The following is a 22,543-nucleotide window of genomic DNA, read 5'->3' on the forward strand; positions in this document are numbered from 1 at the left end:
GTAATTTATTATAATCAATGACTGATGCAGTTTTCATAACTTTAACTTTCGCTATAAAAAAAATTAAAATGTTATGTTTATTAATATTGATAATAAATTTTTAACATAATATTAAAAATAATACATTTAATTAAAACTAATAAGTAACTTGGCTGTTATTTAAGTTGTAGAGTAATTTATTTCAAACTTAATTAGCTTATAACAAGAGTCGGTAGTATTTTATAAGTAACAGATCCACTATAAATGTATTTTAAAGGCCTGATATTATTAAAAAAATAGTCGCAGGCAGCCATCATTTGGAAAAATTTTAGTAGTTATTATTTTAACTCTAAATTAAAATAGTCATTTACTGTTTACACACAACTAAGTCAACCGTAAACTTGTGTTTATTTTTAATGAAAAAATTGAATTTGCTTGTTTGAAACAATTTGTTTTCATGCTGATATTTTTGCTTAAAGAGCTGAATCTCGTCCGCAGGCTGTAATTTATCATCCCTTACCTTATGAAGTATAAAAAGCAACTTTTCAAACGAATAATAAATAACCAACAACAAAGCAATTTATTTTTATTTCGTTAAAAGCTAAAGCTTGAAAAAAGCAGCAAACAAAATGGCTGCAAAGAAGTTTAAATACAAATATATTTTAGCGTGTGTAGAAACAATTGTGCAAAAACTAGTTTAAAATGACAAATGGCACATTAAATATCTCGGCTTATGAAAGTACAAATTTTAAAGGACGGAGTATAAAATCAGTTAAAAATGTTTTCAACAAAAATTTAAAAACTAAATCACAAATATAAAAATCAACTTTGTAAACAAAATTGTATATCCTGTTTAAACTGATTAGCAAAGAGTACAGATTGAAAGTAAAAATAAGAAGCTTATGTCATTAGAGTTTCTAAACTCCATTTAACATTTCATTATGAACAGCTTTTAAAAATAATTGTAGTTTCAAACCGCATTAAACTTCTCAAACTTTATTGACTGAAAAAGGCATACTTTTACCGTTCGGAGACAGTCCATAGTTTTTCTCTCAACTGATTCTTCAGACTTCAATATTTTCTTTCAACTTGCTTCTTCGTTCAGTGAGTGACGCACTGCGTGTCGGTGCCGATGTCTTCCGCGTACTTCCTCTGCACCATCCTCCGCATCTCGTCCATCTCCCGCCGCATCTGCCGCACCTGCCGGATCCTCGCCCTCATCCCGTCGCCGCCGCCTTGCGGACAAACTTCCCCGTTGAAGTCCGCCGTCGACGTTCCGCTGTCGGGCGTGCTGCTGCCGTCTCCCGTTCGCTGGTTGGCCGACGTCTCGTTGATGACGTCGTCGACGGAGGAGCGAAGGAGGGAGGAGAGGTCGAGCTCCTTGCCCTCCATCGACTGCTTGACCAGCTGACAAATAATTTAGTTATTTTGCATCTTTATACAGCAGATAATGATGAAAACCTTTAATAGTGTATATTAAAAGTTATGAACAATTTTTAAAAGGTTTTGGAAATTTTTGTATTGCTTATTTATAAAAAATAACACAAAACGTTTACTTTTTTCATAAAATCAAAATGTTTTCGGATAGCGAGTAGTTTTAATAATTAAAACACACAGTATTTAAAACTAACTTTAACAGAAAATATTTTCAAAAAATAATTAGAAGTTTAGTCCTTTTTTAGTTAAAAACTTTATTATTATTTGCAAAGTTACACATTGTGACATTATGTTTTTAATAATAAAATACAATTCTAAACTTTTAAATATTTAGATATTCTATTGTGCAGTAAAAAAATCTTGATAAATAAGTATACATAATAGTTTATAGCTTTATGGTTTTTTATTCATCTTTACTTCAATATAGTAAAGTTATGTCTCGTAGCTCTCAAGTTATAATATTAAAGTTTTAACTAAACGTAAGACAATATAGTATTTCTATAGCAATTATATATTAAGTTAATTTAAGTTATATTTAATTTCATGAAAGTTTGTATTATGATATAACACATTATGTTCAGCTGATAAGGTAATATTAGAGGCATATATTTTAAAAAATACAAAAAAAAGTACAACTTATTACGGATGGGTTGCGTGTAAATTAAGGCTTGCGTATAAAACAATTAATATTTGAAACATTCAGTTTTTCACGGGTCGGTTGAACGATAACCGACACAATGATAATTTGAAATCCAACATTAAACAAACTGTTTCCTGCTTGATAACCAAGCTGATTATCATGAAAGTTCAGCAAGCTGCCTTATTTACAGCTTATCATAATCAGGCTGTGTTGTTTTTGTTGCAAAAACAGCTTTCATTAAAAACAAAGTTTTGCAAGTTTATATATACAGTTAAGATATTTGTAGAATTGAAACTATTTACATTTGGCAAATGTTGAAATTATACATATTTTTATTTTCTTATTTTGATACTTTGAAAGTTATGTTTACGATAGCTTAAAATAAATAACTAACGATAGTTAACAACAATTAAAATTTTACTTTCAAAAATTAGATTTATTTAAACACTTATGTTTAGTTTCTCATATACTTATTTATAATTCATTAATGATGACATAATATGTTTTTGAATCTGTAACGCTTAACTTTGTTACTAATTAAACATTTGACCTAAAATTCATACTTGTGACAAGCCCTAACTATTATAAATATAACTATTAGATAGTTGATAATTTTTGCAAGCTACTTGTCTGATACTAATAAAAGAGAAAAAGTTTAAATTCATAATAAAAGTAGTAATGAAAACGTATGTTTTTATTGTTACTACCTGCACAATACTCTTAAATTCATTCATAGAAGAAACTAGTTGTTGTTGGAGTTTTCCTTGTAAATTTTCGTTTTCGTTTTTATTATTTATTTTTCTTTCTAAAAGTTTTACCTAAAAAAATATTTTTAATCTATTTTATATTCTGTTTTTCATACACTCATAATGTAAGGATATAAATTTAAACAAATAATTAAGCATTGTAAAAGTTATAAATAATTATCAAAAAACTTTAACGTTAAAACAATTTTGAAAATGATATAAACAATACTTCACTGAGTAATTTTATGTTTAAAATACTTTTCTACAACAATTAAATCAAGTCAAATTGCTTACAAGCATACTAACTTGTTTACAAAACAAACATACTAAAACAGAAAATTGCTCACATTTTGTCTAAAGTATGCAACATAAACAAAAATCAATTATTCCAAACCAATTTAAAGTTTACAAATAAGGTAAAAGAAACAAACTTTTTCATGTAAAGTGAGGTTTTCTTCCATGAAATTTTGGTTTTGAGACGAAAATGTAACCATTGCGCTGTTCAACTGCAAAAGAAACTTGGTTATACTTCAAATATGATTTTCATGAATTTGAGATTTAAAGTTACCATAATGGTGCTCTACGCATTTTACAAATCAAACCATTAAAAAAACAAGCACTGTAACTTTTTATAATTATAAACATACTTTATTCTACATAAAAAACAGTAGAAACTATTTAAATTTAGCGCAAACGAACATAAAGAAGTACGTTTTTGTTCATCAAATCAATTCATATTAACTTCAGATAAAATTAAGTGCAAATCATGAATCGTGACACCTGTTTTCAGCTCGGCGTGTGGTGTAATCGTGCAGACAATGCGTAAACACACGGCGCAGGTGTTCACTTGTGTATTCCGTGTCGCATTATCGATAAATATTATAAAAATAATCGCACTCTGCGCAACTTTGTTACAAAAGTTTATTAAGTTTTATCACGGTATTGAAAATACCAGAGAGCTGATAAAAAACTAGTCGTTTATTCACAAAGCTGTAGAAACTTCAACAAAAAAAATTTGTCAAAATAGTCAAAACGTTTTTGAAATAACCGTTTAATGAAAAATGTATAAAGTGTTGTAATTAAGCTTATTTTCAAAATTGAATTTTAGAAATAATGTTTTCCTGTTTGTTAATAAAGTTGAAAAATTTTATCATGTTTTCACACTTGTAAAAACATTCTCGTTAATAAAAACCACTAAACCTTATTGACAGCCATAAAATAACCACGTAGTAAAATGTGTGAGTTTAAAGTGCATAGGTGATAGTTAAAAACATATAGTTCAAATTAAACAACAGAAGAATGTTTTACAAAACAAAAGTATGTTTTAACTGTTTTGAAAACTTTATTTGAAATATATAGTGTTGTCTAATAAATTGTATCAGAATATTAAAAAATACAGCTTCATATTTTTATTTACATTATTTTACATCAACAACTGAATGATAATAATCGTTTGCGTAAGTTATTTTATAAAATTGGTGCGAACTTATCGTTATGCAAACAACAAAATGTTTAATATACAAAAGTTACTGAGACCGAGTGAAATTGTGTAGCGTGACAGTAATCCGTAGAAAGTATTTTAAATATAAATTAATAATCTAAACGAAACACTCCTTGCAAAACACCAACTAACTTTAATTTGTATTTGATTTCTCTTCCTCGATTAAAAACATATATGCTACATTGAAAAATTTAAAACGCTTATGGTGAGCAATTTTTATTTTATACATAAATTACCACGATTGATTACGTTTGGTTAAATGTAGCAAACCAAGGGACCTGCATTTTTCTTTTTAACAAAAATTTTCGGAGCCAATTTCAGTCAACAACATTGACAAATGAGGCATAAATATTTGATGAATGGTTTTTCGGAAGAAAGAACTTTCATGTTGACGGTAATTAAGTAATTTACTAATTAAAAAAGCTGTACAGACGATCATTCAATTTAAAACGTACTTATAAATGTACGTTTATTAGAGGGATTTAGTTTTGGATATTACAAAAGCTAAAAATTTTAAGAAAATTATAGTACGGTTTTATTTTTTTATTTAATGAACCAAAGTTCACGTAAATTATAAAAGTAACATAATTCGTAAAAAAAAATTATAAAATTTAATTAAGCTATATAGAAAAATAAAGATTGAAATTAAACTATATTTAAGTTTAAACATACTCCAACAAAAAAACTAAATGAGATAAAAGTTACAAGTTAAAAAACTTAAAATCTTTTAATGCTTAAACCTCAAGTCTTTAAATACAAAAAAAATAAATGAAACTTAATAGAAACTTAATAGAAACTTCGCATTCTAATAAAAAATATTCTTTAAAAAATGTAATTAAAAACATAGTTTTACGGAGACTATTATACAAACTTTCTAAGGTAAGTATATAAAAAAAAAAACTTTAAGTTTGTTTTTTATTACAATTTTTTTTCGTTTATTTAGAAGTTTTGTTTATCATACAAATGTAAACATGAAAATAAACAAGAAAAAAAAGTTAAACAAAAAATACAAACAAAGCTTTTACTTAGAACTACGTCATGTACAGATGTCTATTTGCAGATTTTTCGTTTTTTATTGCAGCTTAAAAAAAATTTTTCAATTTAAAATTCTGCCTTTATAGACGTATATTATTTAAAATATAGTATGCTTTATAACAATATATAGATTAAGTACAGTAGCCTCTCGCATCTTTACGCACTCGTGACGTTACGCACTCTCGTTTAGTTACGCATTTTAGAATTCTATAAAATTCAAACAATGAAAATTTTATTTTTTTGAATGCACAAATTAGGTTTTATTGTAGAATTTTAATGTAAAATATGTTGTTAAAAACTAATTCACCTCTCTTTATCTTTATACTTTGTAAACTTATGTTCCTTGACTAATTAATATACATTTAGTTATATCTCAGTTTATCAGAAATTTTCTTAGCAATAACAGATTTAATTAAAATTCTGAAAGAAATATGACTGTGTTAAATAATGAAAGTATAATGAAATAATGAGAGTTTGTAATAGAAAAAAATAATACAGTACTCTTACCATATATATGAATAAACATCTAAAAAATAAATTTAATGAAACTTCCTAGCAAAAAGTAGCAGTGATACTTAGTAAATTTAAAGCTTACACTTAAAATAAATCTCAATCGTTATTAAAGTAAACATATCACTAATTTTCATTTAACATTTTTTTTAGTTTAAGTTCTTCTTCTGTAACTCTTGCTTTACACAGCAATTTGCTAAGTGGAATAGAATATAAATGTTAAGTATCAAATAAGTCAGATATAAGTAAAGATAAAGATAAAATCTACTTATTATTAAAAATAGTGAAAATTTTCTACAAGTATTATTATTTTATATAAAATTAAATTTTTCTTTTTTATATATGTATTGTTTTATCTTTTGTTTTCGTATTTATAAATTAAGTAAACAAATTATTAAAAGTAGGAAAGTCCTCAGTCTGCTTTAAACTAGAAGCAATATCAAAAAACAGCCATTATAGTAAGTATATTTGGTACCTCTCGTATCTTTATGATCTCTCGTATCTTTACGCACTTTTTCTGTGGACACAATGTGCGTAAATAAGCGAGAGGTTACTGTAATTAAAAAATAATACGAATAAAACTATAAGCTATGACAGAAATTTCAAACGAAAACAAAATGGTGTATGGCTGCAGTAACTGCTTGCCATAAAATTAATTTTTTACTATACTACCTTTACTATATAGTTTCCCAAATAGTTTGGAGTAAAAAGTTTTACGTAAACTAATAATAATAACTGTTTTAATACTGCGTAACTTCATTAACACTTTTTTAAAATTAAATAAGTTAACTCATCTCTACAAAGAACGTAATTTTCGTTATTCTACTTGATACTGTTCAACTAAAAATAAAATCACATCAAACTTTTTAATTTAAACAAAACTTTAACTTGTTTAAACCAAGAAATAAGTACTGGTAATGCAAAAATTATATACATACATTGATTACATATGTGAAAATTAATTTATTAAAGCAGTTATTTAGCAACAAAGAAAAAACTTTCTACCTTACTAATTATGTGATTACACTAAACTCATTGAAAAGACCAATGCTTTTATAAATAAGTAAAAAAAATACTTTTTCAAACTGATTTAATTAGCAAAATAAAAACATAAAATATCCCATAATTTAATTTTTAAGCTGTTTATGTTTGGAAAGTTTAAAACGCAAAAAATATTTTTTTAGCTTATTGTGCTAATCATGATTAAGAATCAAATACAATACTTTCTTAAATATAATAGAAAAGAAAAACATTTATTAAAATGTTTAAATCAAAAAAGCACAATCAGTTTTTGATGCTAAAATTGTAATAAATGACAGAAACTCAAACATAAAAATATAAAAACATCATTTTTGAATATCTAAAAAGGGTAATTCCAAATGTTGCACAAAGTCACTACTAATTAACTTGTATTACATACAATACAGGGTAGAAAAACTTTCCCAGACTTATTGTAAAATCAAACTTGTAGTAGTTTATCTAAGGCTCATGTTTTACAACTTAACGTAACTTACTTTGTTGCTAAAATTTATTTTAGGCCACCTACACTTAATAAATTCATAACAATTTGCTATTAGAATCACTAAGCGTGATTCCATTATTGGACTTTATTGCGCAGGAAGCCCATATCAAAGACAACAAAAGCCGCTAGAGTCACAAAAAATGTACTTGTAGTAAGTTCATGATTCGGTGAGGATGTACAACAAAAAGGTTGTACCAAAAGCAGACGCTCTCACTCATATCGTACGAAAAGAAACATCAAAGCCGTTTGATAGAAAATAAAGGGAGACACTCATGTTGTTCTGCATAAAACTACTATCAACAGTAGCTGCATATATATTTATTAAAGAAATATATAAATGGTAGTGTTCATATCTTAAATACGAAACAAAATTTTGCATGTAAAATTTCAATAACAAATTATAATAGCAGTTATATTAGTTCAGAATACAAACTAATTGAATCTAAAAAACAAAATATATGTATATATAGAAAACAACTAAGCTTTTTACTTGAATTATAGAAGATTGTAATTTATTTAATAATAAAATTACTTAAAATACTAATCAAACTGTTTAGACTTTGAAGTTTTTTGATATACTTAAAAACCTTACATAATACAATAAATAATCATAAATTATCAACCTATGATCTACTTACATAATAATCGATCATTCTAATTTTTATTAAATTTTAACATGTCAAAAAACTAATAATATGTAAACACACTTTTACACTCAAAGCCGTTTATTATGCAACATAAATGAAACACTCAATCGAATTTTATAAATGTTTTGGTTTTTACTACTTATAATGCGTTTTTTGTAAAATTAGTTTGGTAAACTTTCTTAGTTTGCAAAGTTTATAAGTCATATTATTTCAATTAAAGAATATTTTTACTTAAAAACAATTAATTTCAAAATTGTAAGTTGTTGTAGCAATACAAAATATATATACAGCTAAATTAATTGCTATAAACAATCTACTTAAGTTATATTTCAAATTCTTCCTCAATAAAATCAACAAATTTTTCAAACATTATGATAAATTTTTTATTTATGATTTAGCTAAAACTTTATAATTAAGTTATGCCATTTACATTTAACATCATTTTAAACATTTATCTTTTCTTTAAAAATTCTCAAACTTTAGTAAAGAAAAAATAATTTTACAAAAAAACCATAATTTTCAGATTAATTGAAATGAGCGCAAAAAACAATAAACTTTCTAATGTAAAATTTTCACCCATTGATTACGGAAATTTTGCGTCAAGAAAAAAACCACATTTTAAGGAAGGTAGTGTTATTTTTCCAAAAAAGTATTATGGTGCTATATTATGTTAAAGTTCAAAATTTAATTGACTTTATTAATTATATTTACAATAAAAGCTTTAAAAAAATATTGATACAAAATTTTATAGGAAAAAAAATTCTTAATTAAGTGTTTTTATTTTGAACGAAGGGAAATTGAAACGTCAAGTATTATTTAGGAAACAATTTAAACATATCAAGAAAAATACTCTAAATATTGTTTTAAAGATAAGATTAAATAGAGAACTAGAACTTTTGGTGCAACATTTTGCTGCAATATGAACTAAATTTTATTTTATTTTAATACTTATTTATTTGAATTCAGAAAAACATTAATTTTACAGTCTTTTAATTCACACTATAATGACGGACTTCCTGTTGTATTCAATTATGAACACAAAAATTTTTAAAATCGAAAATCAATTTTACTCAAAGCTAAAAACTTTATTTTTAATTTAAGTGGCTATCAGTTTTAACCAATGGAAATTTCAAGATAATTAATTGATAAACAAACAAAGACAAACACAAATCTTGAAATAGCAATATTCCTGACTTGTAAAAAAAGTTTATTTATGCCTTGCAAAAAAAATAATTTTAATTAGTTTACAAACTAACTTAAAAGTTAATCAATTAAACTCAACAAACAACTGTGATTTTTTTTAAATTCATAAATAAATTTATAAGTGGAAAAACTAAAAAAATATTTAAAAAAAAAAGCTTATATTTATATGGATGAATTTTATAATGCTTAAAATTTGGAGAATTTAAATACCCGAGCTAATTGTTTTATACTAACTTTTTGACTACTTTAGGCAAATAGAATAACAGATAAAACTATAATAAATAGATTACAAGCCTGTTACTATTAAGATTATTAATTAAGTCTTTAATAAAATAACACTATCAGTAAATTTGTTTTTGTCAATGTCTATCAAGTAGAGAAACTTAAAAAAAAAACATGTGTTAAAAAAGAAGCGTTGAAAATCCAATAAAATATCTAATTTTTTTTGCATTTAACTTAAATCAAAAGGTATTTCAAATATACCATATAGGTAACTCAACATTACTACTATGTATTTTTAAACTCAGTTCAATAATCTAATTGTGTTATCAAACAAACACCTAAAATAAATAATTATAGATTAAGCCTAAACTAAAAAACAGAAAAAAATATTACAAAAGTTTTAACTTTTAAGTGATAATGAATCAACTAATAAGGATAATTCAGTTAAATAATAAATATTGTGAGATAAAACTTTAATATAAAGCTCAAGCTGAACTTAAATTTGAAAGATTAGTAAAACAGTACACTGAAAGATTAGTAAAAAAAAACTAACACAGTTTATAATTATTAGAAAATGCTTATATAAAAATAACACTTAAGATTATAGTGGAAAGTTCAATATTCTTTTTATAAAGTTAACATAGATAGTAAATAAAAGTTTCAAATATTAACTACAAATTATTTTTCAATCAATTTAAATAAATCTTTTAGAAAAGAATTTAGTATTCTTAAGAGTATCTTTTATAAGGACCAAGTTTTTTTTCATCATATTTTTTATTGGATATATTGAAACTGACAAAATCATATATTCCTTTAGGTAATTTTTTAAGCTAGTAACCTTATTAAAAAATGTGACAAGATTAAATTAATTTAATATTTTAAAAACAAAGTTATATTACTAAAAGAAGATTTATTAGAAATAATAAGAAAATAAGTTTCTGGACACATAGTACTTTATGTTATTCTTAAATGCCAATAACTTACAATTTATATTGTGTAACATATTGTATAAAAAAAACTTCCAGGTGAATGCAACAGTGGTTGAAGCGACTATTAGAAAGAAGGCACTTAAACATTAACAAAATCGCCTACAACGCTACACCTACACGAAGTTGGCAAATTTTTTTAAACCTAATAACACTTTATATGATATTCTCAAAAAAAATACAAATTTGATGTATAATTATAGTTGTTGTTGAGCTTTCTAGTTAAAAAAGAATGCAAACTACATCACAAAAACATAAACTATCAAAAACGACAAAGCTAACAAGAAACAGCTGTTGTTGTATTTGACAAAAACGACAAAAATTCCACCAACAAAAAACCAGTTAGTACAAATGAAAATAAAAATCGCTAACGAATTTGTAAAAGTTTTAACTATAAAGTAAAAACTTCAAGTGTCTTTTTTATTAGTCAATTTTCATTAATGTCAAAAAACATTCACTTATCAAATTTTTAGACAATTGTATTATAGTTTATATAAATTGATTAAAATTTTTCCAATACTTACTAGTGTTTTAAATTTTTAAATAATTTGTTAGATACACTTAAATACCATGCTAGGAAACAATTTAGTGTTTTTATATTTATTATTTTGTACATTAAATTGACTAGTTTTTTTTCAAATTATCTTTTAATTTTTATCAATATGAAATTAAAAGATAATTTGAAATAAAACTAGTCAATTTAACTATCAATTTAACTAACAATAAGAAACATAACTTTAAGAAGATAACATAAATTAGAGAACACCAAAAATGGGCTGAGATTAATATTTTATATACTAATCAATTTAAAAAACTTACTTTTCACAGTGCATAAAACCTTTCTACTTTCAAGTACAACTAATAATTAGTAGTTCAAATACTAACTTTCATACATACATTAATTAAAAACAAGTCAAACTAAAGACTACAAAAATTAATTTTTTTATAGACACTTTTAAAAAAAATATTGATTAATATTAAACATGAAAACACCATTTGCTTCAAAGTATGTTTTGATCCAGAACTATAATGCTGTGTTTTTTATAACATTATAAAACACTTATATACTTTTTGTCGCTGACTTTTGTTAAGCTTTTTAGGAGTTTTTAATTAATCAGTCTGTTAAAAATATTTAACTTGCTCTTAAGCAAAACAACACCATGAAATAAGTGTTTTATTAACCACAGTAAATAGGATAAAAATAAATTATATGTTATTTGATTAACATTGAACTATTTCAACAATCAAACTTTGAGCTAACCGCCTTTTTAAAAATCTAAATTTGCACTTAAGCTAAAGAACACCTTAAAATACGTGTTTTTTATTTTAATAACTCTTATTTAGATATAAATAATTGGTGTAATTTGATTATAATTGAAATAATTGAACGATCAAACCTTGTCGTTGGTACTTTGCTTCATTCGGATTTCTTCTTTTAAATTCAAGTTTTCTTCTTTGCTCTCCTTGAGCTTTTCTTCTAATTTTCGTAAATCTTTTTTGTGTCTTTCCGCATGCTGACCAGTTATTTTAGCTGAAGATGAAACACTCAACTGCATTTCCAGATATTGCTTTTTTAAGTCTTCGTGCTTTGTTTTCAAGTCCTAAAGTTAAAATAAAAATTCTAAAAACTTAACTTTTTTTGTGAAAAAGTGCAATTAAAGAAAATAAAAAAAGGTTTATCCTCCCTTTTATCAAACTTTAGGCTGAGTTTCTAAAAAATGTTTCACAACTTAACAATAAAATGACGCATTAAAACTTATAAAAATCAATATTTTTATAATTTTACTTGGTACTGGATTTTTTCTTGCTGCTGCATGGGAGCTCGCATCTCCCTCAGCCTGGCCACCTCCTCGCCCATCTCCTCCACCTGCTCCTGCTTCCTCTCCTGCTCCAGCAAGCTCTTCTTCAGCACCTGCTTCAGCTTGTTCGTCTTCTCCCTGCCCTCCTGCTTGCAAACCTGCACTTTCAGCTTCAGCTCCTCCACTTCCGCCACCAGCTGCTCTCTCTCTTCGGCCACCTGCAACGAATTTTTAACTTACAAAAAATAGTAAAGTACTTTTTCATATATATTTGCAACGAATTGTGCATATAAGTTTGTTAACAAAAAACACTCATTTATTTAATTTATGTTGGTAACAAACTTGTTTTGCTTCATTCTCGCTCTGTTCAACTTGAACCTTTGTGGGCAATTCTCCCAAATACTTTTCCAAGCACGACGATCTTTTGCGCCACCTGGCGACCTGAACCTGCAAGTACTGCACTTTCTTCATCGCCTCCTGCGACTCCAGCTTTCTCAGCTCGGCAGCTCTCACGTACTTCTTCACGCGCTCATCCGCCAAACTTTTGTTTGCTTGCATCTGGTTCCTCGCCTCCATCAGCTCTTGTTCAGTTCGCCCGAGCAGAAGCCGCAAGTTGTGATCCGAACATCGATCCTGAATAATAATAAAAATTTTAGATTTTTTTCACTAGTGTTCAAGTTATTTAGCAAAATTGAGCAAAAAAGTCTTAGCTTTGTTTTATACATTTTCTATGAATTTCAGTAACTATACTGTTTTTTTTTAGTTTATAAAAAAACTTTTCATAATTTTTCATGCTAATTACTAAACAATGTTAAAAATATTTCAAAACACAAGTTTTTAAAAAAAATTTATTACAAAACAGATACATAAAAAATTTAAATCAACTTACGTTTATCTCCTGAAAACTTTTCATTTTTTCTCTTCTTCCCTAAAAAAAAGGTAAATTTTCTATAATTAATTGAGAGTTAATAATTTAAGAAAAACTTTAAAAACCAAAGTATACACAAATTGTAGTTAATGAGGGTATATTCAAAAACTAAACAACTGTTATCATTAGTGAAAAAAAACTAGAGAAAAAGTTTATAACGTTTGTAAGCATATAAAATTGAGACCATCAGGGAGTCTAAGATTATTTTTAACAAGTTAAACTGCTCTTTATTTGAAACATTTGAGTATAAACAACATATATTTTAGAAAAAAAGTTTTGAGATATAATCAGTTTTGAAAAGGTTTCTGATAAAAATGTATAGATGAATAAACTTTTATGGCCAAATAATGGAGATTTGTCAGAATTTAAAAAACGAATAAGTCAATCCCTTTCTACGTTTTAAAACAAAATTACCTTAATTATAAAGAAAATTTTCCTTTTAATATCTGAAACAAATTATAAATACAGATTTTACAACAATAAAAAAAATTATGACCAAAAAAAGGAAATAATTCTTTTTTATTAATTTTTTCTTTATAGTTTTAATTTAAAAACTCAATTCTACTAATGTTTCATTACATTATAAAACTTAGAATGTGAAAATTTAACACAATTTTTAAAAACTGTATCAGTAGATAGACTTTTAATGAAATAGTTTTTTTTTCTAGTTCTTAAGCTTTTATTCAGTATAAAAAACCTAATGAAGTTTCCAACTTTGAACACTCTCATCGCAAAAGTAACTTTGAATTAAAAGACAGTAGAAAGCAATTGGTAGTTAGACTATTATTAATGTAAAAAATAAAACTAACTTTTAAAAAATCTATTTACCCTATAGTTATGATCTTGGTTATTATATATTGCTCTTTTTTTTTTCAATTTGATCTCATTGTAAATTAAACGATGGAGTTAATTGGCACAAAATATCAATCACATTAGAATTTAATTTAAGACAAAAAACTTAAAAAACATTAAAATATGCTTTTGACTTTTGAGCTTTGTTTTACTAATGAAGAAAACTAATTTTACGTAAGGTTATTAAAGAATTCATTGCTAAAAAATAACTTATTTTGTACATGCAAATCCTTCTATACTTAATAAAAACTATTTTATAACAATATATTATACACAACTATATATATTTATATAATAAAATAAAGTCGACTATTATTTTTAGCATTAAAAAAAATACTATTATTTCAATACTATACTTTATTTTTAAACTTGAAACTAACACTTCCCAATCCAGCTTGCACTTCCTTCAGCTTGTGCTCCAGCTGCTGGTTTTTCAACCGCAACTTGATGATGGAGTCGTCTTTGTGGCGCATCAGCTGATCTTTGGACTTGATGAGCGCGTCAAACTGATCGGGAGTGTTTCTGGGAGTGAGATTATCGGGAGAGTGAACTTTTGGGTTCAAGTGTGAGGACCTGGCTTTCCTGAGAGAGCTCTCGAGCAGGTTGTGTGTGTTTTCCGCATACTTCATCTCAATGTCCTCCTCTCCCAAGTTTGCCAAAGATGTTGTGACGTAGTGGTAGTGTCTGTTACACAAAGGCATATCATTAACTTTTGTTCTACTTATCATTTAATTAAAAACAAATACTAAAGAAAAATTAACTAAGAAAGTTGTGAGATTTATTTATCTTATGTTTAATAAAGTATTTTGTAGTGTATTTTGTATGTTCAAATATGCACAACATTAATTTTTAGTCAAAACATTTAATTCAAAACAATTGCTTAAATAGTAAAATTTGACTGAGAAAATTATAATAATTTTTTATCATTTTGTGTTTAATAAAGTATTTAATTTTTAGTACATGTAATAATATGCTTTTAGTTCTGAACTAAACATTTATAATTTTTTACTTATATAAATATTAGAGAACATTTTTGACAGGACAAAACATTGTTTTAAAATTAAGCTTAACTTTTTAATCCCAGAAAACTATCATGTAATAAAATTAATAAAAAAACTTATTTTCTTTAAAAAAAGGTTAAGTTTAGTTTCAACATGCAAAAAAAAATAAAATTAGGTCATAATTTGAATAGTTTGGTTTTGGTACTGGTTTTAATTAAAAAGTTTAAACATAACTGACTCATTTTCGAAAAAAAGTTTATTTATTAATTTCGTTTAGCTCTCTTCAGAATAACATTGCTAAAAACTATGAATATTGTAGAGTAATTTTAGTTATATATAATGAATTTGAAAAGTCTAACAAAAAATAGTTACGTCATAGAGTATAAAAGTCTGTTTAGAAAAATTTTGAAAAGTAGAATAAAGCTGTACTGAACTAACTTGAAGCAATTTATAAGACAAAATTGCTAAAACAAAAACATTTAAAGTAGTAGAATTTTTACCTTAAACTAAATTAAATAAAAAGCACATTAAAAATACGACAATAACGACAACAAAAATAATACTACTAAAGACCCTATTTGTAAAGTTTTAAATTGTAAAAATCCCTTTGTTTGCAAATTTTTGGCTCGCGAGATCTAATAAACAGAGATTCTAGAACTGAAAGATGGTAGGTGTTTCTAGCTCGGGATAGGATTTCGAACCTATTATCCAGGTAGTTCTCGGCACAAACAGGGTTGTTGAGGAGATGCTGATGAATAGATGACTGTTCACCTTTAGGCTTCACGTCGTCATTAAAAATAAACCTTTTAAGCTTTTTTGTGACATGCTGCTCTCGCCTGACGTGGAAACGTTGAGATGTACGACCTACGTAGTCATTTCCGCAATGACATTTAAATATGTAAACTACATTACTCAAATCATGGGTAGGTGTGGCATCTTTTACGACTCCGTTAAGTGGGCGGTTGGTGTTGTACACAACACGTAGCGAAACGCTGTTAAAGGTGGATTTTATAGCCAATGAAGCTTGCTTAGCCAGTCCTATTGAGTTTTCACCCATATAAGGAAGGCGGAGGTACACTGGGCAAGGATGTGGGCCGAAAGAGGGTAAGCGATTCATTTTGGACTGAGTTGCCTTAATTGTCTTCTTGATGACTGTTTCGGGGTAACCTAGTGAAAGAAAAATTTTGTAGATGTTGTCAAATTCTAGATTCAAACAGTCAGCAAAGCAAATTTTAATAGCTCTGTTGGTAATCCATTGTATGATCTTCAATTTTTGTTTAGTGGGACAAAACAAATTCCAGGAAATGTAGTGTGGACTAAAATTTTCTTTTCTGTAGACAGAAGTAGAAAAGGTGTTGTTACTGTTTCTAGTAATGTTAATGTCTAAAAAGTGAATTTTACCAGAAACTTCTTCTTCAACAGTAAAAGCTATGCATTTGTGCATCTTATTTAGCAAAGTAAAAAACTTATTGACATTATTTTTTGAAGTAAAAATAGCAAAAACATCATTGACATACCTATAATATACAAGTGGCTTACTGTTATCTAATGAAAGAAGACTATTTTCATAGTAACCGACAAAAATGTTAGCAAGAATAGGGCCTAATGGGCTTCCCATCGCTACGCCGTCAATTTGACGAAACATGAGATTATTAAAACTAAATTATACATTTTTCGTGGCCATACATACATAGCATATCATTGCAAACAGATCTTGGGAAAGGAGGCGGAAGTAAGTCAGAATTGTACAACTGATCTAAACAAATATTTATCACTTCATCAAGTGGAACGTTTGTAAACAAACTTTTAATGTCAAACGAGACCATAAAGTTGTTTTGTTGGCAAAGATTTAAGCTTTTTAGTTTGTCAACAAAACTAAAAGAATCAGGTACTGTGTGAGTAGTGAATTTTTCTAATACTGGTTCTAAAACGGAAATTAAAAAGGAAGACAAATTTGATTGTGGTGATTTAGTCATAGATAAGATGGGTCTAAGTGGAATTTCTTTTTTGTGTGTTTTTGGGAGTCCATACAACTTAGGGCGCTGTGAACCAATAGGTCTGGTTGATTCATTCACTTCTTTTGATATTAGACCTTTTACAAACCAACTTCTAAATTTTCTCTGAATACTGTTTTCAATTTTACTTGTATGGTCAAATTTATCGATTTGTCCAAGTTTTAAAAATTTTGAACTATCATTTAAAATTACCATCATTTTTTCAATATAATCAGCCTTATTTAAAATTACAATAATGTTTTCTTTGTCTGCTTTACAAAGTACTATGTTTGGATTATCTTTTAATCGTTTCAAAGCTTCATTATACTTATTACGCATTAGTTTATCCGAATGATTAACTTCAAGTGTAGAATACGTTTGAGAAAGATCATTTAGTTTGGATAAACATTGTTCAAATTTAATTTTATTTAGTGGCTTATGGTGCTGTAATTGTCCCGTAAGATTTTCAAATTCACAAAAAATAAGTTCTCGTTTAAGTTTATTGGGAGGAACGCAAAACTTACCATGCTTTAAGACAAAGTTTTCATCATCGTTGGGTATGTAATCAGAAAGATTATGAATGTGCGTTTTGGCATTTAAACTGCCAAATCTACGTTTTATTAAAAACTTTAAATTTCTGTCATGTTTATTGTTGATTTTGTCATAGTTGAATTTATCTAAGTTTTTTAAATATCTTAAATTTTAAATATTTTTTAAATTTTTTCTAAACAGACTTTTATACTTTATGACGTAACTATTTTTTGTTAGACTTTTCAAATTCATTATATATAACTAAAATTACTCTACAATATTCATAGTTTTTAGCAATGTTATTCTGAAGAGAGCTAAACGAAATTAATAAATAAACTTTTTTTCGAAAATGAGTCAGTTATGTTTAAACTTTTTAATAGGTCATAATTAATATTTAAAATAATGTCAATCAAATAAATTTTTAATATGACTTTTTTACTTTTCATGATTTTTACTTTTTTAATACCAAGTTCTGATGTAACACAGAGGAACTACCTTTTAATACTAAAATTAAATAATGAAGTATACAACCTACAAATAAGATTATTAAAAGTTCAAGGCATAGAACCCTCCCTTTAAAAAAATTGAAGTAAGGACTGAGGTCAACTAATTAAAACTACTTTTGATAAACAAAATATTTACTCTATAAATTATACTTTTTACTACAAATAATAAAAACTAAACTAACTGCAAAATTTACTTATATTTTTTATTCTAAAAATATTTATTTATAAAATCTCTTGAAGAAATATGAATGCATTTTGATAATAAAAAGACCAACTCTATATTTGACCCAATATGAGCAAGATCTAATGAAAATCTTTGTCAAGATCATGATAAAAAAGACATAAAAAGTTTAAACTACTCTTATTTATTTCAAAATGTTTAACTAAACTTGACATTGAAAATTATACCATATTATGATAAGTTATTTATAAATAACAAAATTACTATGACAAAGTACTTTAAACAAAATTTTTAATAAAATCATTAGAACTCATAGTAAACTTAATATTTACTTTATATAATTAAATAAAAAAAAATTAAAACAACAAGGTATGTTTTTGTATTTATAACATTTCAATATCTAATTAATACTTTCTCCAATTTACAGAAAAAAAAACTTTTTTTTTAAGCTGAGACTGATTCAACTTCAACAAAGTAAAAATTTTTAAATACCTTTTAACAACATAATAGAGTAAATATAACTTTAAGATACCTTGATGAAGATGATGGTGAACTTCTGTTGTTTTTTATATTATTATCACCATAAGGAATTTGGTGGTAAGAATTGGAAATGTTGACTTGGTCATCAAACTGACTGCTTAGGTCATTGCAGGAAACAGATTTTCTTTTACTAGGTGAACTGTATTCAGAAGCATCCATCCTTAAACAAACTGGTTATTTAACTTACTTTTCCTGGAAAATCTTTTTGTTAGAGTAAAAATTTGCTTTTGAAACAAAAAGACAATAACAACAATGTAAAATAACAAAGACTTCTTGTACTTGTTTTTTAGAGCAAAAAATAAAATGTCAAGAAGACAATGATCTCAATCATTATATATCATTATTAGTTAATACTATCAATCATAACTAAATGGAAATTACATTAAAGAGAAGTTTTAAGTATAAGTTTTATGACTATCATTTAAAAACTCAGGTTTTTGTTTAAAAGCAAACTTTTTGTTTAGAAAACTTTTTGACATACTTAAAATTTCCTTACTGTTATACCTGATTTAAAAAAAACTATATGTATATGTGGTATATAATATCAAAGGTTTAATAAAAAGTTCTGGTTGATAGTGCTTGACAAATTAAATTGAAGCTAAATATTTATCAAATTATATAAAAACTATAATTTATACAGCTGTTTCATACATGAAATATTAAGTTTCATGTACTCCTCAGTAAGCTACAGTTTATTATAATAGTTAACAGAAATTTAGATTTTGAAAGTTTTTATAATAATTGTGACTTAGTAATGATACAGTTTATTGTATATAAAGTATTATAGAGTATGTATTGTATTATGTGTACATAATATATATATATATTAAAAGTTTTATAAAAAGTTCTGATCGATAGTGCTTGACAAATTAAATTGGAGCTAAATATTTATCTAATTATATAAAAAACTATAATTTAAACAGCTTTTTCACACATCAAATGTAAAATTTCACATGACTGACGATCACATGAAATTTTACAGGGTTGCCACTCTTTGAGCCAAAAAATTTTCCCTGAGTGACCAAAAATTTCCCTGAGTTTCCCTGAGTATTTTTCAAATTTAAAAAAAAAACCTTTCTATTCTAACACAAATTAATAATACCTCATTCTCATTTTTCTTCTTTAATAACAAAAGGAAGGTTGTATGTGTATGCTTCTGCATTAAATTTACGAAAAAAACTGTTTTCAAAAACTCAACTTAAAAGGTTTAAACCAATTAAAAATTAAAAACTAAATTTTTGCACAACTTTGTGTAAACTTGTTAGTTAACTTTCTACATAAAAGAATAAAGTTTAATTTGTTTGACATTTTAATTGACAAATTTAATTATACTATAATAATAATTTCACATGAAGAACTCACTTAAATGCATACATAATAACTTCATTATGACTTGTATGTCTTTCCTAGCAACTGTTCTGAAAGCAGTAAATAAAACTTAAAAGCTTAACATTATTGTAAAAAAAAACCTGCAAAAAAAAGTTTAAAGAAATATCTCATATTAAAGTACAACTTAATACCTAACAACTGATACAAAATAATCTAGAATTATTTTTTTTTATGTCTTTTAGATGTTCATACACAATCTATTTTGAATAACTGAAAACATAATTTTGATTTTAAAACAATTTCACATTACCTAATTTAAGTTTATTAGACCTTTTCAATGAATTGTTAACAACAACTTTCATTTCTCTAAACTGTTTGATTTTACTTAAGTAAATATAATTTAAAACATAAAAAAACTACAATGTTAATACTAAGAATATTGAAGAACTAGCCGCAAGGCTAAAAAAATTTTAAATAAACACTTAAATAATAAAAATTACTACTTTTGAACAAAATATTGAAACTGGATTAACTAAACCTCATTCTAGATCTAGAAAAAAATTTCCCTGAGATTTTCAAAAACTTCCCTGAAATTTAGAGAAAAAATCAAAACTTCCCTGAGTTTCCCTGAGTTAAAAGAAAAATGCCAAAATTCCCTGAGTTTCCCTGAATTCCCTGAGTGTGTGGCAACCCTGTTTTATGTGTGAAACAGCTGTATAAATTATAGTTTTTTATATAATTAGATAAATAATATTTATATAATAAGGTTATTATTTAAACTTGAACACCTTCTACTGAGCCCACTTAAAGAGCTTTTAAATAATTTATTGGACAATTGAGATTTTGAAAATACTGGTACATATGTTTCATAAGACTAGACACCTTAATCATCAGCCAGTTGAATTAAAAATATAAAGCATTTACTAAACATAGATGCAAAAGTTATACAAAAAAAAACAAAAAACAGTATGACGTAATATTGTGCATAAGATATTATTTATTAAAGATTATATAAAAAGTTCTGGTCGATAGTGCTTGACAAATTAAATTGGACCTTCTTGTATAAATGGCTAACTTGTAGCCACTTGCTCTTATAGTTTCCTAGTATTCTTGGGTTATTTCCTTGAAAATGTTTTGACCGCTAGAAATCTTTTGGATTCAGCTATTCACTGCAACAGGTATGTGTTTTAACAATGCTACATAAATTGTATAAGCATGGTTTTTTATACGGCTTGTGGCTTTCATTTTGTAGATCTAAAGTTACATCTAAGAAGTCTGTTACAAACGGATAGGCTTCAATGGTAACATCAATACCAATGTTTTTGAAAACTTTTCTTAGCTGTTTAACTTTGCTCTCCATATTTAGTCCTAGTAGAATGTCCACCACTGCTAAACCATTGTCACAGTTACCATCACTAAATATCTTTTACTTCTTTAATATACTTAAGAATATAGACCAACCAGTTTGCAATTTTCTGCCCCATGGAAGCTTCCCATTGGTACATTAAAGCTGTTCTTGTTATGCTTTTTCGACCATGGTTCACCTTTGTAGAACAGTACTTATTTGCAGCAATGTCTGAACTGATTTTAGTTTTCTGTGATTACAGTTAGGCCTGCAGCAAAGTTAAAGGAATTTTCCAAAATCTTTGCTGAGATGTCTGGATAAAAGCTAACTATATCAAATTTGATAAACTTTGAAGTTGATTTATTACTTAAGTTATTGAACCAGTTAAATATATATCTTTATATATAACTGGTTGCTAATGATTAGTAACATAACAACAGAAAGCTAAAACACAAAACACAAAAAAGAGTAGCATTACTAAAATTCAAGTTTAAAACAGGGTTGCAAATTGCTACTTTTAATTAAAAAAACTGTTTAACGTGACTAATACTGTCCAGAGTCATCATGAGTTTTTTTCATTTTCTTAAGTCTTTTTTAACTTTCAAAAATTAAAAAAATAAAATTTAAAAATGTTTGTTATAAAATAACCATTATTGAAACTAAATCAACTCAATCTCATTAAAAATCTAGAAAAAATATATCCTGAGATTATCAAAAATAGCTAAAAATATCCTGAGATTTTTATTAAAAATAAACTATCCTGAGTCAGCCAAAGTTTAAAATGAAATTCTAAACATCTTGAGTTACGCTGAGTTATCCCAAAATAATATTCAAAAACCACAAAACATCCTGAGTGTATGGCAACCCTATGTCCTGACTGACCTTAAACTGTCCTGATTATATGAAGTTATAGGACTGTAGAGCATAACATATTTCTATAAAATCTATATATATATATGGGCTTGTATGTATAAAAAAGTAAAACTATTTAGTATTTGCTGATATTTTTAAAACATATAAATCACTCAGCTGCAATAACTATTTCTCACACTAAAAATTGTCAGATGCATTTAAGAAAATAAATAAATAAAAATTAAAATAACTACAAA

General features: G+C 26.1%; 1 protein-coding gene across 1 annotated transcript; it reads right to left on the bottom strand.

Annotated features, from left to right (window-relative positions):
* Positions 1-349: 349 nt before the first annotated feature.
* Positions 350-18,948, bottom strand: LOC145842218 (uncharacterized). Its single transcript, XM_082949632.1, has 9 exons — positions 18,753-18,948; positions 14,388-14,691; positions 13,117-13,155; positions 12,570-12,860; positions 12,215-12,445; positions 11,826-12,029; positions 3,234-3,308; positions 2,764-2,874; positions 350-1,386 (listed from the first exon to the last, which is right to left on the bottom strand). The coding sequence occupies exons 1-9, from the start codon at positions 18,917-18,919 to the stop codon at positions 1,081-1,083; spliced, it is 1,728 nt and encodes a 575-aa protein (XP_082805758.1). The 5' UTR covers positions 18,920-18,948; the 3' UTR covers positions 350-1,080.
* Between the last annotated feature and the right edge of the window lie 3,595 nt (positions 18,949-22,543).

Source organism: Thalia democratica, chromosome 8 (assembly GCF_965202585.1).
Source record: "Thalia democratica chromosome 8, ktThaDemo2.hap1.1, whole genome shotgun sequence".
Lineage (NCBI taxonomy): Eukaryota > Metazoa > Chordata > Thaliacea > Salpida > Salpidae > Thalia > Thalia democratica.